This window comes from Diabrotica undecimpunctata, chromosome 7 (genome assembly GCF_040954645.1).
Source record: "Diabrotica undecimpunctata isolate CICGRU chromosome 7, icDiaUnde3, whole genome shotgun sequence".
Lineage (NCBI taxonomy): Eukaryota > Metazoa > Arthropoda > Insecta > Coleoptera > Chrysomelidae > Diabrotica > Diabrotica undecimpunctata.
This window is the reverse complement of record NC_092809.1, coordinates 89,363,798-89,385,940: the sequence shown is the minus strand read 5'-3', so window position 1 is coordinate 89,385,940 and position 22,143 is coordinate 89,363,798. Positions and strand designations below refer to the sequence as shown.

Below are 22,143 nucleotides of genomic sequence, written 5' to 3'. Positions count from 1 at the left end.
CTTTGGAAGGGCAAATAATTAAATTTATGCAGAAAGATGAGGTAGAAGAAGGAATAAGAGTTGATAGGATATTATTAAAAGAAAATAATGATGTTTATGAAGAAGAAATGTATTTTGATGATAGGGAAATGTCCCAAAAGAATGTAAAGAATAATTATTGTAGTGAATATTTAAGGAATGGAAATTTTAAGCAGATGGATGCCTACGAGGCGGAGTGCGTAAAATTGGAAGCAAGGAATAATGAGTACATAATGAAGAATAATTTTATTTGTAAAGAAGAAGATATGATAAAAGTCTTAAATTGCCCTGAAGTATATAAATCAATAGTCATTTCCATATTGCAGCAACACAAGGGACTTGTCAATAAAGAAAATAGAATTGCACAAAATTATATCCATAGTATAAAAGTTAAAGAAGAAAAAGATTTTAAAACAAAATCATACCCAATACCATATAAATACAGAGAAGAAGTAAACAAAACAATTAATAATATGTTAGAAGATGGAATCATTGAGAAGGCAGACACACGTTTTATTAACCCCATAGTAGTAGTACGAAAAAGATCAGGTGAAATCAGGTTATGTTTGGATGCAAGGAATATTAACAAGATTACTGAAAAGCAATTTGAAGCACCAATGAGTATAGATGGAATACTAGGAAGAATTACAGGAATGTCATTTTTCACTAAAATCGATTTACAGCATAGTTTTTATTTAATACCTCTAGAAAGAAAAAGTAGACAGTATACAGGATTTCAGATAGATGGAGTAGTATATCAATTCAAAGTAGTACCATTTGGACTTCAATCATCTTGCAGTGCTCTATGTAGATGTCTTCATGATATTTTGGATCAATATGAACATTTTGTAATTCACTACATTGATGATATATTAATTTTTTCTAAAACGGCTGAAGATCATGAGAAACACCTAAAAATTATAATAAATAGATTAGACAAAGTTGGACTAAAAATAAATCAAGAAAAATGTACATTTTTTCAAAAAGAAGTCATATATCTAGGTTATAAACTTAACACTAAGGGAATCGAAATGGATTCAGAACGGACACAAGTCATTCAAGAATATAAAACACCACACAATTTAAGAACTTTAAGAGGATTTATTGGAATAATTAATTATTATAAAAGGATGATACCAGATCTAAGTATAAAAGAAATTCCATTACTTGAACTACTGAGAAAAGGTGTAAAATGGAGATGGGATCAGAGAAGAGAACTAGCATTCCAAGAAATTAAAAACATTTTTCTGTCAAATTTGAAAATATACTATCCTGACTACACACAGCCATTCATATTAAGAACAGATGCATCAATAGAGAGATTATCAGGGGTATTATTACAAATACATGATGGGGTCGAATACCCAATACAATTCATTTCAAGAATTACAAAGCCACATGAAAAGGGTTACTCAGTTTCAGAATTAGAACTAGCAAGTATAATACACTGTGTCACAAAATTAAGATTTTATTTGTTGGGTAATGAATTTACAATAGAAACAGATCACCAAGCTTTAACGTCTATATTAAATAACAAATATGGAAACAGTAGAATACATCGGTGGAGTCTAATACTTAGTGAATACTGCTTTGAAATCAAATACATTTCTGGAAAATCCAATATAGTGGCAGATGCTTTATCAAGGTTAGAAAATACACCACAAAAAGGGCAGCGAACAATAAAAATTGGATTAAATCAATTAGTAGAAAGTACTGGATTATATTCTAAAGAAGAAATTATAAGAGATCAGATCAATTTGAGTGAAAAACAAAAAGTCCTTAGGAAAGATGGAGTATATTATAAAATATTAAATGGCATAGAAGTATATGTAATAACTAGAACTTTAGCAAAGAAAATATTGAAAAATTTACATAACAATTATATGCATATTGGTTCAAGAAAGCTATGGATGCTATTTAGGGACAATTATTTTGCAAAGAATGACATAAGTATAGCAAAAGAAATTACTACCCAATGCCCAATATGTCAACTAAACAAAGAAAAGAATTTCAAAAACCAGAACACATATAAATCTAATGTTGTATATGAAAAACTAAATACAGTTTCCATGGATTTTATTTCAAATTTAGTTCTCAGTCCAACAGGAAAAAAGCATATACTAGTGATAGTTGATTTATATACAAAATTTATTAAACTATATCCCTGCTCTAGAACAAATGTTAAAACATTAAAATTATATATTAATCAATTTTTCGAAGAAATAGGACCATTTAGAAATTGCATAATAGATAATGCTACATATTTTAACAACCAAAAATTTCGGACATTTTGTGAAAAAAAGGGAATCAACATTCATTTTACAAGTATCAGACATCCTCAGGCAAATCCTGCAGAAAGATATATTAAAGAAGTTATAAAATATTTAAGGATACTGTGCCAAAATCAACACGAAACTTGGCAGCAACATATACCACAAGTAGAGTATTTTTTAAATAATACACATAATTTGAATACAGAGGAAGTACCAGAATATTTAATGTTTGGCCATATAGGAAACAGAAAGTGGATTAGTGAATATAATCAGGATATGTTAGAACAAGTAATGCAGAAAGTGAATAACCGAATTAGGAGGAAAGCTGAAAAATATATCAGAAGACAAAATCGAAATATAAAAAAACCAATCACATTTCAAAAAGGAGACCTAGTGTTAATTCGTTCACTTAGAAAAAGTAATGTTAAAGAAAACCGTTGTAAGAAATTACAACCAATGTTTGAAGGTCCATATACAATTGAAAATCAGAATGGACTAAATAGTTATGTGTTAATAGATGCAGAGAACAGACTAAGAGGCATATTTCATATAAACGACATTTTTCAATATCATGAAGAGATTGAATAATGATTTCTATACCTTTAACACAAATATAATAACACTAATAACTTACTGATATATCCATTTTATTCAATAGACTTGATTTGTTAAATGGTAGATGGTAGATTTCATTATTTTGAATCAATTTGACATCATACTTGTTGAATTTTGTATATATGGAAATTAATTTGTACCCTAAAAATCATAATTTGGGGTTAGACACAAAATTGATACTATAATTGCTATAAAAGTGTCTTTCTAATATAATAAAGTGAAAAAAAACTTACCAATTTATATTGATGAGAGTTATTTTGAATGGAAATAATTCCTAGATTTTGTCTATAAACAAACAGAACACCATATCGATTATATTTTTAATTAAGGTTATATTTTATTCTCTGATATCGCATCCATTGCCCCATTTGACATGACAGTTTGACCATAGAATAGCCGAACTGTGCTCCGTTGTTCTCTGCTTTGACATAGACAGCGAACAGGGATGTATTTAACACATTTTAAATAATAAAAAAAAATTGAATTATTAATTTATTAAATTTAATAAGGTATGAGAAAATTAATATTTAAAAAAATAATAAGTAAATTATTTATTTTAAATATTATTTTGGGGTATTGATACGATTAGGGTTTATAGAAAATAATTTATAAGTTATATACTACATAATATTAGATATTTGGTTGTTTTAAATAAGTTATATACTAGAGAATTTAATAAAAATTATTTATGTGAAGGTATTTTTAAGAAATTATCATATAATAATTGTAAAAAGTTGTATTTTAATGTTGTAAATATATTTAAGTGAGCCATGTGCATAGGCAACCAAAAATACCCTCGAAGTGACAGATAGAAATTAAGAATTATAGGGAATATAAAGTGGGGTTATAATAATATATTGTTTGAAATGTGTATTTTATTAAATTAGAGTGTTAGTTACTAATTTGAATGTTTATTCTGATCTGAAAAGCCTAAATGTCAACAAAATTATCAATGGAACATTAACGAATTCTCCAGAGTGCAGAGTGTGACCATTGTTTACGGTCGAACATTCTGGAATAATGATTATGTCGGTGGATGGAACAGATATTTTTTCGAGAACATCTATATAGAAGTAATGGAACAAATTGGAACATGATCTCTTGCCAGATGATTCTGGAATATCCAAAAAGATATAAATACCCGTGATTTGGATTCAAGATGGCAGTTTTTAGTCAGAAGTCTGGCCAGTTCATTATGAAAGTTAGTAGACACATTTAGTTAGTGTAGTAAATTGTTCAGAATTTTCAAGAAGTCAGTCAGAAAAGTTTAGTAAGAAATATGAAAGTTAGTTGGAGTCAGTGAATCAGATTAAAAAAAGTATATTGGAAGAAATTAAATTATATTATGGTTGGAGATTAGTATAAATCAACTTATAATAATTGGATATTGGTATATTGAAAAGAAGAATAAATATAAATGCTGTTTGCTGGTTTGGTTGGTGGTGTATAAATGCTGGTGAAGAAAACTATATCTCAAATTGGTAGAAGCTGATAATTGGAAAAAGTAATTTCACAAAAAACAAGGATAACTGAAGTACGAAGACATTCAGTGGTGATTAGAATCTATATAGTGGAAAACAGTTCATTTAGGCATTCAGTGAAAGAAAGGTACAAAATTTTGTTAATATAATTTAGTGTCATAACAATTTCAATTTTGAAGATAGTTTTGTTTAAATTTTAGATTGTCTATAGAATTTAATTAGTTTTATAAGAATATCAATTTAAAGATAGTTTATTTTAAATTTACATTGGCTAGGTTAGATATATATATATGTGTGTTTCATAATAGTTATAATAAAGATAATTTAAAAAAGGACTTACAAACTAATTCTTTGAGAACCGCGATAAAAACCCTATATTATTAAAAATACTCATTGCTCATCATTCAAACAAAAAACACATCATAACAATATATATATATATATATATATATATATATATATATATATATATATATATATATATATATATATTATTGTGATATTTAAAGTCTTGGTGCGCCAAGCAATAATTAGCTAATTAATTTTTTTGATTAATTAAAATTATTTTATATGATATGATTATGACTCTATCACAATTTTTAATTATTTTATCTCAGGGTTAAATTCGTGCTTCAATATCTATGCTATTACATGTGAAAGGTAAGGTCCAAAGAATACCGGAATAATAAAAAACAACATATGGTCTAACACTATATATTGAAATAAAAAATAATGAAATAATTCACATTCAAAAGTTTTCAATAAACAAATCTCATATAATGATTCTCAAAATTTGTTCTACGTACGTGAACAATCAAAATTAATGGTACAAACAATATTAATTGAAATCTCAAAATCCCAAACTATTCTAACTCTCCTAATCAAAATATTTATATCCTTTCTAAATTAAGTGTAAAAATTGTGTTATCAATAAAAGAAAAAATTGCAGAAAACAAAAATATCTCTCTCTGATGATGAGTGGTCCAAATCCTTGTTCCTTGTAGACTATATTATCTCCTCTCAACCGCTCCCTATGTAATCAGCAATCGTACAACAGATTGTTGCAAGTATATCGTCCTTAATGATCTCCTTCAAAAGCACAAATCATTCAAATTATGATAGCCTTTCTCCTCTCGATAAACTGAATCTCTCGTTGGCCCGAGTGAAAAATGACTCTTGGAATATCTTCTCTTTACGATAAACTGAATCTCTCGTTGGCCTGAACAGTGACTCTTGGAATATAAGTAGAAAAATATGACTTACAATATTTTGCTGCTTCAGCTTCTGTCAGATACACTAACTCCACAAAAACTCACTAACATTCAACACTACTGCTTGCTACATCTCGGGAACAGCCAGAGAACAATCACTGTTCGTCGTACAGACTTGGAAACCAACTGATCCTCCTTTCTCTCTCCTCAATCTCGCTAAACTTTTTCCTACATACTTATCCCACCTTTTTCAATCTCCGCCAATCAAAACTCGTCACAATTCCCCCATTTTTTCATTTCGATAACAAACAAATTTTTACCTATAATTATAAATTTCCTAAAACTTATTTACAAATAATATTTTTCTATAATTCTTAAAAACTAACAAAAACCTCTTTCTATAATCCCTTCTATTGTCTTTAATCACTGCATTAATGTATTTTGAAAAACCCCGTTCAATTGTCTTTGGCTTTCACTTAAACTTATGCGGGTCACTCAAGTATAATAAAGAAATAATTTATGTATAGCTTACATTTTGTTTAGTACAGGAAATCCAAGAATTTAATAACTTTCCTTCTTCGAAATGTTTGTTGTTTATTATCCTACTTATCTGAATTATTTTAATGTTTTTGAACTTTGAAATATTTTTAAACAACCCAATATTTTTCTCGATTTTGCATATCATAACAATATATATATATATATATATATATATATATATATATATATATATATATATATATATATATATATATATATATATATATATATATTGTAACGATAAATATCCTGGCCTAAAAATAACTATATGATGACTAATATTCTGTTTTGTTGTAGAAATTTCGGCGGAGGTCTAGAACCAAATTATGGTGAATGAGCCGGTCTGAGCTTCTAGATCTTTCGATGCGAGACGACGCTGTTCTCGAATATCAGGATGTCATATAAAATAACCGAACTTTGATTGAAGAGGTTAGTTAAATCTGAAGACTCGCGCCCGCGATTTTAATTGTAGCGTTCGTATAAAATAAATTATGTATTATTGAGTAGTTAAATAAATTAATAAGTTATGGTGCTTTTTAATAAATTAAAATAAGAACCTTTTGATAAAGACATTATAAATTGAATAAAGACAACAGTTAAATAAATATCATTTCAATGGTGTCAGAAGTGGGATAAAAGTAAATTAGACTTATAGTAATCATAACAAGTATTGTTCCGAAGTGAATATAAAATAAATTGTGAAAATGGCTACGATTTATGAGCTGACAGTGACTAATTTAACGCTTTGCTAGAAGAAGGACTAGATCCAGAGACTTATATATTTGAAGATGCTGTCCTCTCGTCGATTTCGAAAGTTTCTGGTGATGTAGCCAAAGTTTCTGGTGACATCGCATCATTAGAGAACAAAGTTTCTGGCGATATTTCGAAAGTTTCCGGCGACATCGCATCATTGGAGAACAAAGTATCTGGCGATATTTCGAAAGTTTCCGGCGACATCGCCTCATTAGAAAACAAAGTTTCTAACGAGATTTCTTCTCTGGAAAGTAAAGTTTCTGCTAACATCTCTAAAGTAACTTCTGAGATGTCTGCCCTCGACGATAGAATATCTTCGTTAAAAAACCAAGTTGCTGCCGATAAGTTGGCCTTCGAAGAGAAGATTAAAGAGATAAAAAGGAAGATGGAGGAAACAGGGACAGCAGAGAGAGGTAACAATCCGATTACAGTGGAGATAAAAGAAGACGAGACGAAATGTAAGTTGGAAATACGGCCGAAATTTGAAGGAAGTGGAGGTTCTGTCCATGTGAAAGTCCCAACTTTCGACCGAAAATCGTCATGGAACAACTACATGAAACAGTTCGAATCAGCTGCAAGAGCGAATGGATGGTCTGAAAAAGAAAAGGCTGTAAACCTGACTATCGCTCTTCGAGGAGATGCCTTAGATGTGCTTCAGACCATAGCCGAAGAGGAGACGGATGATTTCGAACAACTGAAGAAGAGGTTAAATATGCGATATGGCCACGAACATTTGGAGCATGTATATCAGTCGCAGCTTAAAAATCGAAGACAAAAGAAAGATAAGGCTCTTCAAGAATATGAGGTAGATATTGCCAGATTAGTACGATATGCTTATCCAACAGCTCCCGAAGACATGATGGAAAAATTGGCCGTTTATTGAAATTGAAACGTTTATTGATGGTCTTTGTGATCATGAAATGCAGAGAACACTTCGCTTAGCTCGTCACAAGACGCTGGTTGATGTCTTATCCGCCGCCCTCGAATACGAGTCAGCTACACAGGCCTCTGGCGGTTACAGTAAAGTTAGCACTGTAAAAGAGGAAGGAGATGAAGATAAACTTGACCAGCTCGTTAATATGATGAAAATTATTACATGCAAGAAAACGAAGACTATAAAATCAAGAAACTCACCATCAGGAAAACCAGAACGAGTCGGCTTTAGGGAAGCAGCTTCGACACGGAACTTTTCCAAAGATCCTCTTATACTAATAGCTTCTTTGAAATGTCGTGAAGATAGTGTATATGTAGATGGAGAAATAAATGGTAAAAGACATACGTTGTTGGTGGATACCGGAGCGACCAGAACCATTATACGTCCAACAGTTATAAACAGCCGTAAGAAACTGTTACCAACGAGGTTGCGACTTCGAACCGCTACAGGTGAAAATGCCAACATTCATGGAGAAATCCGGGTACAATTGGGAATTGGAGCAGAAAAGTTCGTCCATACAGTTATAGTTGCTGACATCGAAGAGGATGTTATATTAGGAATGGACGTAATGAATATGCATGGATTCCAATTGGATTTTAAGAATAAGGTAATCAAAGTTGGCAACGAGGAGGTATTTCTTCATCCACATAATAACAACACTGTGCAAGCAGCCATTAAAGAAGATACAGTCGTGCCTGCGAGAGGCGAAACGATCATAGTAGCGCGACTACAGGGAATTGTAGACGAAGGGACACCTGTTATGATGGAGCCTTGGAACCACGACGATGAGGTTGGCCGTGAAATCATAATTGGAAAGGAATTGGTGACTTCGGCTAAAGAAATTCCTGTGAGACTTATCAATGTCAACGACTACCCAGTGACCATCAAGAAAGAGACAAAAGTAGGAACTTGTGTACCTGTGACATCCATAATCCATCAGGCGACAACATCTGATAATTCCAACGACAAATTCGACCAAATGGTTGCAGTTGCAGGACAGTCTCTAAATCAGATGGAGAAAAGAAAATTAAGGGAATTTCTTCGGCAGTACCGTGATATTTTCGTACCGAAAGGAGGAAAGACGGGAAGAACTACCGTTGTTAAGCATAAAATTGATACTGGTAATGCTAAGCCAATTCGTCAAACAGCTCGACGGTTACCACAGGCGAAAAGAGAGGAAGCTGAAACGATTGTTCAGGAAATGAAGAAAGACGGGGTGATAGAACCTTCTACGAGCCCATGGGTCTCTCCGGTGGTCCTGGTTAAGAAGAAAGACGGAACGACGAGGTTCTGTGTGGATTACCGTTTGCTGAACAATGTTACCAAGAAAGATAGTTATCCTCTGCCTCGGATCGATGACACATTGGACACATTGGCTGGAAGTAAATTGTTTTCTACTTTGGATTTGAAGTCTGGATACTGGCAGGTAGAAATGGACCCAGTAGATAAAGAAAAGACAGCCTTCACCACAGGATCTGGATTGTGGCAATTCAACGTTATGCCATTTGGACTCTGTAATGCTCCTGCGACATTTGAGAGGCTTATGGAAAATGTGTTGAGAGGGTTATCTTGGAAAACATGCCTGGTTTATTTAGATGACATAATCGTCTTGGGGGAGACATTCGAAGATCATTTGAGGAATTTAGAAAAAAACGTTTTTAATCGACTTAAAGCTGCCCAATTGATGCTAAACCCCAAGAAGTTTTGCGACGTTTCATCGAATCTTTTGGAAACATTCTCGAATTTTCCATCAATTATTTTAGTTAAAACGGCTTCTTCTGCTGATTGAAACTGGAATGTCTCTGGGTCGTCTCCATTCTTGCTAAGCACAGTCTTCAGTCGTTCTTGGAGTATCTTCTTGGACCCACTGCAGTCTTCATCGCGTTCTTCTAGCTCACGCAACTGTTTTACTGAAAGTTCTACTAGCAGCATCTTTGGTTAGGCACACACGTACTTTTTAAATGTTCTTTCGTTCAAAGATCACTACCAAATTACGCGAATGTTCCCGACAAACATTACTTTTCAAGAGTTCAGAAGTCTTTTTCAAAAGTCACTGCTGAATTTATTTTGTAATCTCACACCGGACACCAACTGTAGCGAGATTAAATAAAACGAGCGGTTCGAATTTATATAAATATATTTATTTATAAGTTTACACTTCGGTACTCTCTTCTCCACTAAACTCACTCATAACATGGTACCATATATGTACCAAAAGTATTATGTTCGAGAACATTCTGGGGTGGTCCCACCTCTAATTCGTCTCATCGAAATCACCAGTTCGAAAGACGGGCGCTATTGAAATGCCGAATTCTTACGTTTTCTAGATTCATCCTTCTAAGAATTATGACGTATCGGAGATGGGCTATTTCGTTACACTATGTTAATTGGGAATAAGCCACAATTTAAGTTTAAAATAAGATCTTTTTGAAGTTTTGTCATTTTAGTTTTATTTTTTTGTAACTTGGTGAAAAATGCTTCTAATAATTTTATCTGACTTATTCATATTGACACTTCAGACATATATTATACATTTTAAAGTAGACAATTTTAAAATGATATTATCAATATTGTTGAGTTGCATTCCTGGGACGACGTTAAAGTAGACAATTTTAAAATGATATTATCAATAATGTTGAGTTGCGTTCCTGGGACGACTTGACGATTACATGAAAAAATTTAACTATCATCGGCATGACTTTATCTTAAATATTTGTACAAACAATTTTTTATACCTTTTGTAGTTTCTGAGATATAGCCCTTTTTGTAACTACTTATTACTAATTTAATTATTAAATTAACTAATTTTTTAATCAATAAGTGGAGACAATTACCAAACATAAAAATTTACAAAAACGAAATAAAATGTATAAAAAAACTTAATATGAATAAATTTGCACAGTACATTAAAAATTATGTAATTTAGAAAAATATGTTTAACGATAAATGCATATAGCTTTGGAGATCAAACAATATTTTTCTTCATAAAAATTTATAAAACCATTTAAATTAAAATTACTTTTGGATTTACATTTCAGAGTGTTTATATAATATTTATATTTAAAATTTTACAATATTACTTTTAAAGGTAAAAATTTGTGTTGTGTTAAAAGATAGCCATTTTTTTTTGTTTTTATGTGCACTTTTCAAAACCCAATTACCAATATTTATGTTAAAAATAAATAGCAGTGAAAATGTTATGGTAAGTACTTGAAAATGTACTTTTTCTAAATTATTTTTTGCTTTGTTTGTAACGGTAATATTTTATAATTAAAGTTCAATTATTACAAATAAGTTCAAAAAGTGGTTATGTTTTAATAAAATCATTAGCATTTTTTTCCGAATTAATTTTTTGAAATGAAAATTTGGGAGAATATTAAAGAAAACTTTGTAACGTTCGTCACTTTTTTAATTATAATTTAAAAATCAATAGTCCTTTATAATCACTAATAGTTAGAAAATTCATATTACCTGCACAGGAATTTCAACTTCATAAATATGGTAAAGTGTGGCATACGTAGGACGAAAGAAATCCATAAATAACCCGGTTATAAATAATTTTATTATTTAATAAGCAACCAGTTTGAAGTCTCCTTTTATAAAATCTATACAACAGCCAAAAATGAAAGTGTTTATTATATCATGATTTTTGCTTTTTCCACAGATCATCTATTAATTTCCTATTTATTAAATTCATATGTTTCATACCGTTACTCAGATAATTGTTTCAATCTATCTAAGGTTCAATCACAAACTATTAACGTTTTGATTTGACTAAATCAATTTTTTGTCCAAACCTTTATCTTTATACAAGACTACAAACCTTGAGTTTTTCTTTTTCTTAAGCTCTTCTTTCATCCATAACAAAAACGGAAAATAATTCCGTTTATTTTCTTATTCATCACACAATATTAATAATTTCTACATACTGGAAAATTCCTAAAGAAGACACATGGGAATATAAGAAGTCACAGAGGACTAGAAGCTTTATTAAGTTTTATTGGTTTGTCTTTGTCTGGTTTTTATTCACCAGGATTTTGGGATTCAGTTCAACAGTTATTATTGGAATAATTGAGAACTCCTCCAGAGCCGTACATACCACATACAAATATTTTTTTTGTATTTTGAGAACGATTTCCGAAGTGGACATTGAAACGTCAATAAACGCACTTTAACCTTTAATTGTGGCTTATTCCCATTTAATTAGTAAATAAGACTATAATAGCACATATCCTAGGTTGATTTACGTCTTGCTCACATCTCAAATCGTGTTCACTTATTGTCTTATTTGAATGAGGAGCAGCAATCTTTTAAACGATCATTTTCTGACCGAATTCTTAGCTTAGAGGGCAAACTTGATTTAGGAGTGAGTCCAATAGCTACTTTAACTCTTATCCAATTTTATGTCCACTCATCTAACTTATTTCTACACCCCAAACCTATCCAGGTACGTAAATGGGGAATTTTCTTTTCCGGAGAAGGTAATTATGACCAAGTCATTTCTTTTTTAGATAGAGTGGAGTGTCTCAAGAGTTGTTAGTGATCAGAATCTTTTTGCAACTTTAGCTGAATTGTTTTCAGGTCCAGCGTTTATGTGGTTTATGAACAACCGCAGTAATTCTTCTATTTAGTCCAATTTGGCTCAAAAATTAAAATCTGATTTTCTACCATATTACTTTCAAGATGACCTATTAGATCAAATAAAAAATCGTAAACAAAAGCCAAATGAACCTGTTACTATGTTTAACGATATTTTGAGTATGTGTAGTCGACTTGAGACTCCTTTGACAAACAGATACTACCAAAATTAAGATTACCCCAAAATTTTTTTTGCCGTTTTATCACCAACAATTAGCTAGAGAGGGCTATACGGATTCGGCGTATTTTCCCATGTTAAATCCCATAAGAAATCGGTAAGGTCCATTCTGGTTATTTTTGGCTCTTTTGTGGTGGAGGCGCGACCGCATATCGAATCGTGACGTGTGAGGTATCGATGGAAAGCGGAGGTGGTAACGAGCATGTTAAGATAAAAACAAAGATGGCGGCATTGCCAAAACGGCACTAAGCTTGTAACGTCCAAACGGCTCAACGTACAACAACATGCAAGGTATCGATGGGAAGGAGAGGTGGTAACGAATATGTTAAGATAAAAATAAAACGCAAAGACCTTGCCAAAACGGCACTAAGCTTGTAACGCCTAAACGGCTCAACGTATAACAATTTGTACGGTATCGAAGAAAAGGGGAGGGGGTAACGTATATATTAACACAAAAACAAACGCAAAAGACAATGCCAAAACGGCACTAAGCTTGTAACGCCTAAACGGCTCAACGTATAACAATGTGTGAGGTATCGATGGAAAGGTGAGACCGAATATGTTAAGACACAAAAAAAAACAAAGACAAAGACAATGCCAAAACGGCATTACGTCATATCTTCGTGTCTATTGGTCCGATCGTGACGTACAAGGGTTCCTTGGAACGGAGAGGAGACGGGAAATATGTTAACATAAAAAGCAAACGCAAAGACAATGCCAAAACGGCACTAAGGTGTAACGTCCAAACGGCTCAACGTACAACAACGTGCAAGGTATCGATGGAAAGGGGAGGTTGTAACGAATCTTCTTCTTAGTCGTTAACCTGATGCAGGTATCGTGATATCATGAAGCTATTAACTAAATTTCCCAATGTTCCTCCACGTTTTTCTATCTTCTGCCATTCTAGCACATTCTGACAATGGAGCGCCAATGGTAGCAACAATATGGTCCGTGTATCGTGTGGGAGATCTACCTCTATTTCTTTTGCCTTCTACTTTTCCCTGGATGGTAAGTTTTTTAAGACCATTTCTTCGAAGGACATGTCCAAAATAGCTTATTATTTGTTCTGATATTTGTGTTCTTAGTCTTTTCTTTATGTTTAGCTGGTCCAGTATGGATTCATTTGTTCTTCGGGCCATCCATGGTATTCTCAGCATTCGTCTCCAGCAGTACATCTCAAATACATCTATGTTCTTTTTGTCTTTCTCAGTGAGGGTCCAGCATTCCGATGCATAAGTAAAAACTGGAAAAACTAGACTTCTTACTAGTCTCATTTTTGTATCGGTAGTTATTTCATGGCTTTTCCAAATTTTTGTTAATTTTGCCATAGCGCTTTTTGCGATTGCTGACCGCCGCTTTATTTCTTCAGTACAGCCTCCTTTGTTGGTTATTAATGAGCCCAGGTACACAAATTTATCTACAACAGCGATATTGTTTATCATGACCAGATGATTTTGATTGTTGTTAGCTCTGTCAATTATCATGATTCTCGTTTTATCTCTGTTTATTTTAAGACCCATCGTTAAGCTTACGTCTTCTATGCGTTGTAGCAGGTGAATCAATTCAGCTTCAGAACTAGCGAGGATAGTAGTATCATCTGCATATCTCAAGTTGCAAATCTTCTTCCCGCCAATGGTGATGCCACCGTTCCAGCCCTCAGTAGCTTTCCGCATTATCCATTCACCATAGATGTTAAATAGAATTGGGCTTAGTATGCAGCCTTGTCTCACGCCCTTTGTGACCCTGAAACTATCGGTTAGTTCCCCATTTATTCTAACTCTGGCATAATTGTTATTGTACAGGCTTTTAATTAGCAGTATCAGATGATTGGGGACTCCCATTTCAGACAAAACCTGCCACATTTTATTCCAGTTGACCAAATCGAAAGCTTTACTATAATCTATGAAGCACAAATATGTTGTGATGTTAAATTCTCTGGATTTTTCTACAATCTGCCGTACGTTTAAAATTTGTTCTCTAGTACCACGTCCAGGAACGAAACCTGCTTGTTCCTCCGCAATGTTAGGTAGTAAAAAGGGCTTTATCCTCTCGAGAATTATGTCTAAGAGTATCTTACTGCAATGCGCAATTAGAGCAATTGTTCGATAGTTACTACATAAATCTTTGGCTCCCTTTTTATGTATGGGAATATATAGTGATTGTGTCCAGTCCTCAGGCCATTTACCTGTCTCCCACACTCTTTGACAAATTTGATGTATTATATCCACTCCAACGTCATCTAGGGCCCAAATCATTTCAATAGGTATGTTATCTGGACCGGCAGCTTTCTGACTTTTTTGCCTCATAATTGCTGCTTCAACTTCACTTTTGAGTACGTCAGGTTCCGTCACCAAACTGGCATCTTCTTGTTGTGATGGGGCGTCTGTGCTTTTCTCCATCATCAGTCGTCCACAGTATTCTTTCCATCTGTGTAAAATATCTTTTTTAGAAGTGAGTAGAGTTCCGTTATCATCTTTGATAGCAAGGTAGTTTGGTGTAAAGGAACGCGTTATCTGCTTTATTTTTTTAAACATGTCTCTGGTCTCAGTTTTGGTTTTATGCCCTTCTATTTCCATGCAGATTTTGTTCAAGTGTGTGTTCTTGTCCTTTTTGCAGAGTCGTTTTATTTGACCGTTCAGTGCTTTATAGGCCTCTTTATCACTTTCACTGTTCAGTGCTGTGGCTTTTAAGCACTTCCTCTCCTGTATTTTAGTCCACGTGGAGTCTGTTATCCATTGTTTCCTTCTTTCTTCTCTATCACTCTTAATGTTTTTCGCAGCATTATGCAATATGGATTTTGTTTTTGTCCATATGCTATTTGAGGACTCTTCTGGATTTAATGATTGTTTGAGGTCACATAGCTTTTGCGTTGCGGCTTTTTTGTACGGATCGTTATATCTTAGATGCCATTTAGTTGTTGTATTTCCTGTTTTTGGACTGTTTCTTAACTTCATGCGGAATTCAGCTGATAAAAATTGATGGTCGCTATTACAATCTTTTCCTGGATAGGTCTTAACATCCTTAACAGCGCTCCTCCAACGGGTTTTTACCAGTATAAAATCTATCTGATTTCTGTATCTATTTCCTGGTGATATCCAAGTGTATAGTCGTCTTGGGTGATGTTGAAAGCCTGTATTAGTAACAAACAGGTTGTTGTCTATACAAAAGTGTAGCAAGCGTTCTCCTCTGTCATTTCTTTGGCCAAGTCCATATAATCCGACGGTCTCTCGCAAGTAATGGTCTTCTGTAGTTACACCAATTTTAGCGTTGAAATCGCCTACGACTGCTGTGATTTCTTTATTTGGAAGCTTGCTAAGCGTCTGCTCCAACGTACTATAAAATGTTTCGATCTCTTCATCGTGAGCTTCGCTTGTTGGGGCATATATTTGTACTACATTAAGATTAACTGAACTGGCATTCATTCTGACAACAATTATCCGATCGCTGACGGTTATGTATTCTTTTACGAAGGTTTTAATGGCTTCATTTACTATCACTGCCACGCCATTCCGAGATTGTTTATCATTGCCGGAGAAATAAATATCATTGCCATTTTTTGACGTATAATGTCCTTTATCCTTCCAGTGGGTTTCAGATAGACCTACAATGGCATAATTGTGTATTTCGTTTTCCACTACATCCAATTTTCTGGGTTCCAGCAATCCTCGAACATTCCACGTACCAATTTTGAGGGTGCTCCATATTTTTATGTTTATTCCAGACTCAGAGTTTCCATGGCGTGCCTGGTTTCTCACAACATCATGGCTGGTAGCCCATTTCACACCATCAGCCCCGGACGCTGATTGGCGCCAATTGCTAGTTGGATCGCTCGGCATACTGATATGTTTAGAGGTCATCTTTCATGATAGTTCTTGGGGCAAAGTAACGCAGTAGGGTCCCACTTCCTTCTGCGTGGTAGAAAATAGTTTAGAGTAAGGAAAGAGAATAATGACCCGTCCGCCCTCGAAAACCTAATAGCCAATCGGGGTCGGAAAAACAAGAGTTGGCCAAGAGAGGCCGATAGGAAAGATAAAAGACATTTTACTCAAGACTAGTTGAAGGAGAGTAAAATGTGAAGGTTCTCAGGCAGTGCCAGATGCGCTTCATGAGAGTATGAGTATTAGTACACCTTGTGTTCCCGCTCATACATCGGGGTACTGACTACAGGCAGTATAGCTCGTCCAGCATGCTATAGCAAGAAGAAGAGAGTGTACACCATCTCATAATGTAGAAACTAATACACTCCATCTCCATGGCCTAACTATAGTAACGAATACGGTGAGGTAAAAAACAAAGATGGCGGTATTGCCAAAATGGCATTAAGGTTGTAACGTTCAAACGGCTCAACGTACAACAACATGCAAGGTATCTATGGAAAGGGGAGGTGGTAACGAATATGTTGGGATAAATAGCAAACGTAAAAACATTGCCAAAAGGACACTAAGCTTGAAACGTCTAAACAACTCAACGTACGACAACGTGCAAGGTATCGATGGAAAGGGGAGGTTCAAACGAATATGACAAGATAAAAAGCAAACGCAAAGACAAAGCCTAAACAGCACTAAGCTTGTAACGTCTAAACAACTCAACGTCCAACAAAGTGCAAAGTATCGATGGAAAGGGGAGGTGGTAATGAATATGTTAAGATAAAAATAAAACGCAAAGACAATGCCAAAACGGCACTAAGCTTGAAACGTCTAAACAACTCAACGTACGACAACGTGCAAGGTATTGATGGAAAGGGGAGGTGGTAATGAATATGTTAAGATAAAAATCAAACGTAAAGACATTGCCAAAAGGATACTAAACTTGAAACGTTCAAACGGCTCAAAGTACAACAACGTGCAAGGTATCGATGGAAAGGGGAGTTATTAATAAATATGTTAAGATAAAGTATGAACACTCTTCTCCTTTTCGGTACAGTGCCTAAGGGAACGTCACAGTCGACGTAGGACGTGACAGTTATGTGGCAGGCGACGCAGAACGTGACGTGACAGTCGACGCAGAACGCGAAATTCGACGCAGGACGTAAAAGTCACGTGAAATGACGTAAATCACGCGACATTCGACGCAGGACGTGCCATTCGACACAGGACGTGAAATGACGTGACATTCGACGCAGAGACATTCAGAGTCACACAGAGCCATCTGTGACACGTAGACAGAAGTACGCAAAGCCATTCAGAGGCACACAGAGCCATCTGTGACACGTAGACAGAGGTGCGCAAAGACGTGACATTTGACGTAAAATGTTACGTTAAATGAGGTGAATGATGTGACATTCGACACAGAACGTGACGTGCGTAAGAGAACGTGACAGTCGACGTAGGACGTGACAGTTATGTGTCAGTCGACGCATAACGTGAAATGTCACGTGAAGTGATGTGACATTCGACGCAGGACGTGACAGTTATGTGACAGTCGATGCAGAACGCGACATTCGACGCAGGACGTGAAATGTCACGTGAAATGACGTGAGGCACACAGAGCGATCTGTGGCATGTAGACAGAAGTACGCAGAGCCATTCGAAGGCACACAGAGCCATCTGTGACACGTAGACAGAGGTACGCAGAGACGTGACATTTGACGTGAAATGTCAAGTTAAATGAGGTGAAGTGATGTGACATTCGACACAGAACGTGACGTGCGTAAGAGAACGTGACAGTCGACGTAGGACGTGACAGTTATGTGTCAGTCGACGCATAACGTGAAATGTCACGTGAAGTGATGTGAAATTCGACGCAGGACGTGCAATGTCACATGAAATGACGTGAATCACGCGACATTCGACGTATGACGTGATATTCGACACAGGACGTGAAATGTCACGTGAAATGACGTGACATTCGACGCAGGACGTGACATTTATGTGTCAGTCAACGCAAGACATCGCTTGACATACATAGAGTAATGGAATTTAAATAAAATAACAACATAAACAATCTATATTTTATTAAAAGAACTACCATTAAGATGGAACACAGCAACCTTTATTTGTATATAGTTATAATTTTGTTTAACAAAGTTTTTAATTGTTTTAATAGGCAGGGCAGGGTATTCCAAAATGTTCCCAGCTAAATGTTCCTGCTGCTACAACTTTAGTGTGTATTCGCTGTACTTATAATAGATATTGTTCTGAAGAAAGTAAATAAATCCGTCCGTATAGCGGAATGCTGATGTTATTTTATCTGGTGGTCCGGGGAAGAGATAATTTATTGGTCCACGGTTTAAGACATCTCCAGCTTCATTAAATTCAGTATAAGAATTATCCTTGTATAATAAATACGTTTGGCCGCTGTTTGTTCGAAAAAAGGCATTTATTTTGGTCCTCGCAGGTATAGAAGGAAACATAAAACGTATTTGACATTTTAAATTGGGGAAAGATGCAGCGTAATACTGATTATTGCTTATAGTTATAGTTAAGTGTCCCTCGGAATTCTGAAAAACATGTGAAACGTGCGTAGACCTCAACTCTGTGGGGAGGTAATCGGTAATTAAGTCAGGATGTGTTGGAAGACGCATCTCATTTAAATCAAACTTCCATATATACGGGCCAGATCCAACGTACATTCGATAATTTGGAAACTGAGGAGATGTAGCTAGAAACATGAAATCGGAATACTGAATTAGACATACGTTTTGTATTGCAGGTGTTGCTGGCAAATAGGTCCTGTTTTTTATTGTAGGTGTTTTCGGCACATGGCTCCTGTTTTGCGTAACTGGTGTTGTTGTTCGTATGTAAGAGGGAGCTGTTTTTGGCTCATATAGAATACTCATTGCCTTTTTATCATCATCACCAAAACGTGTTACATCTTGTTGATACCAAGCATACATAATAGATGAATCAATAGTGCTGTGTTCTAGTCCGAGAGAATGACCAATTTCATGCATTAAGACCGCCAAAAAATTGGCTTCACCATCAGGAGCTCTGCCATTTCCTACATACCATCGTTCATTAGCATCAAGATGAATTTCAGTACACTCACCGTTTGCGCTGGGATAGTATGCGTGAGCCAATACTTTTCCAGGACCATCGAAATTAAATGAACATTTAGCGGTTCCTTGAAAACTTGCTCGAAAATTATGAGTATTTGGTACCACAGTTATAGTAATATCTGGCTTTGGAGAAGGTATTATTACGTGTTTAAACTTTAAATTGGATATTTTTTCCCATCTAGCGAAAGCTTCTGCAGCAAGATTTATATAATCGGGATTACTAATAGCTTGAGGGAAATACCAGCGTAAAATAGTTTTATTCCACTTCGAATGAATTGCATAGTTATTGTCGCCAACAGAACATCGAGGCTTATTCATCATATTCATAGTATCATTATTTAATGTTCCGGTCACCGGAACATTCGGATTCATCTTTCTTGAAATTCAACTAAGGCCATATCTAAACTAGAAATACCATTACTTGATGTATTTAGATATTTAGGAAAAGTACTAGCATACTCCAGAGTGCTATTCTCTGTACACACGGATACAGAGAGCAACAATAAGACATGTAAACAGACAAGCATCTCGATTTATACTAATATCCAAAAATTGTTAATACAGTTATTTATACAAAAATCCAAACACACACACACACCTCTTCGGACTGAAGAAGTTTTTGTGTAATATTAACCGTATTTTTATAAAGTATTGATTATATGTATTAAAATTATATACAGTGCATTTGGTAGCAATACCGGATGAAGCCTCATAATAAAGCGGCCCCGTATAGTTTAAAACACGTAAACATCTAATACAAAATTTATTTTTCATTTCGAAACACCTGAAATAAAACCACAGTTGCTGTATTTTCTAAAATGTATGATGATAGCGGTAACCACAATCTTAATTTTGCATGTAATATTTTATCGTGTGGTTTCTACTAATAAAAACAGAAAATTATAAAAGTTCCAAAACATTATGCGTCGCTTATCTTTGAAATGGATCTATCGATGTAACCGTATGCGCATTAGGTTGGCGCAACTTGGGCTCGCGTGGGGCGATGTTCAGTTCAATTCTGTAAAAAGTCGATGAGCACATTCTTTGTCACAATTTGCATCTCAACTTATCATAGCAACTTTGCAGTATTCAGTGACAGTGTTTAGTACATTGTGCAGTGACCTATATATTTGATAAAGGTAAGCGTTTTTTTTTTCTTTTTATATTTTTTTGTATTTATTATGTCCTTGTTATCAATGTATTTTATAAAAATTGTACATCTCTGTTCGTATTTCATGCAGTATTTTTATGGAAAATGTATACGTTTTGTATTTATTATGTCCTTTATGGCATTGATGTTATTTCATGGATACTATCTTGTATAATAAGTGCTTCTATTCGTATTTTCGATTTCATACAGTATATTATTCTTCTCTTTTTATATTTTTCGATGCCTTGTAGTTTATGGTTCTTCTCTCTTCCCAGGTATATAATGCATCTCCCTATGTACGTTAAGCAAAAAAACTATAGTTTATTCTATTATTTTTGTAGATGGATCTATCAAAACTAAATGCATCATCTTTGGTTGCAGATCGCAAACCAATAAAAAAACTAAAGGATCTTCAAATTGGAGAAAAATTTGCCATCCACAGTGCAAAGGTGGTAACAACACAATTTGGGGATACAGTTCTGCTAGAGTTGGGCGCTGAAGTTGTTTTTTTACCGCAGCGGGTGACCGAAGCCTACCAAGCAGCAATAAGTAGATGTGACAGATTCTTTCTGGAGCGGAAGTAACCTGTCACTCTAGGCCACGCCCCCTGGTGACGTAGGAATGTTCCACGTGTCTCAAGGCCACGCCCTCAGCCAATGGTGACGTAGATACGACCCTTGTCTATAGGCCACGCCTCTAGACCCATGGTGACGTAGGTACGCCCCCAGGTAAACGCCTGACCAATGGTGACATAGGAACCTCCCCTCTCGTGACGTTAGAAGATATCCTCGACCAATGGTGGCATATGAACGTCCCCTCGTGACGTAAGAACATATCGTCGACCAATGGCGGCACAAAAACGCCCCCACTCGTGACGTTAGAACATATCGTAGACCAATGGTGACACACAAACGCCCCCAAGTAAACGCCTGACCAATGGTGGCATAGGAACGTCCCCTCGTGACGTTAGACCATATCCTCGACCAATGGTGATACAGAAATGCAACACTTGTAACGTTAGAACGTATTCTCGACCAATGGTGACACAAAAACGCCCTACTCGTGATGTCAGAACGTATCTACGTCCAATAGCGGCATCATGACATCGAATTGAGTTCGTCCTCGTGTCTCACCGACCAATGGTGACATAGAAACGCCCCCCATGGGAACGTGTGCATTGACATCCAATGAGAACTACGTACATCGACCAATGGCGGAGGCTATTCCCCCACTAGGAGTGGAGCTGTGCCCCCCTCCTCCCATTCAATAATAATAACGAAGATACGCCTCAACGTACACCAATAAGAACAACTGGTGGAGGCGTATCACGAAAAGACACCCAAACGCCCCTCATT

The 22,143-nt window shown here is 35.1% G+C and overlaps 1 protein-coding gene across 1 annotated transcript; it reads right to left on the bottom strand.

Moving 5' to 3' along the window:
• Nucleotides 1-18,732: 18,732 nt before the first annotated feature.
• On the bottom strand, nucleotides 18,733-20,010 carry LOC140446526 (hatching enzyme-like). The gene has a single exon (XM_072539087.1). It carries the CDS (start codon nucleotides 20,008-20,010, stop codon nucleotides 18,733-18,735), a length of 1,278 nt encoding a protein of 425 aa, XP_072395188.1.
• Nucleotides 20,011-22,143: the final 2,133 nt, after the last annotated feature.

What these genes read in the sequence shown, in the direction of transcription:
- LOC140446526 (XM_072539087.1), bottom strand. Translation starts at nt 20,010, where the DNA reads ATGAATCCGAATGTTCCGGTGACCGGAACATTAAATAATGATACTATG.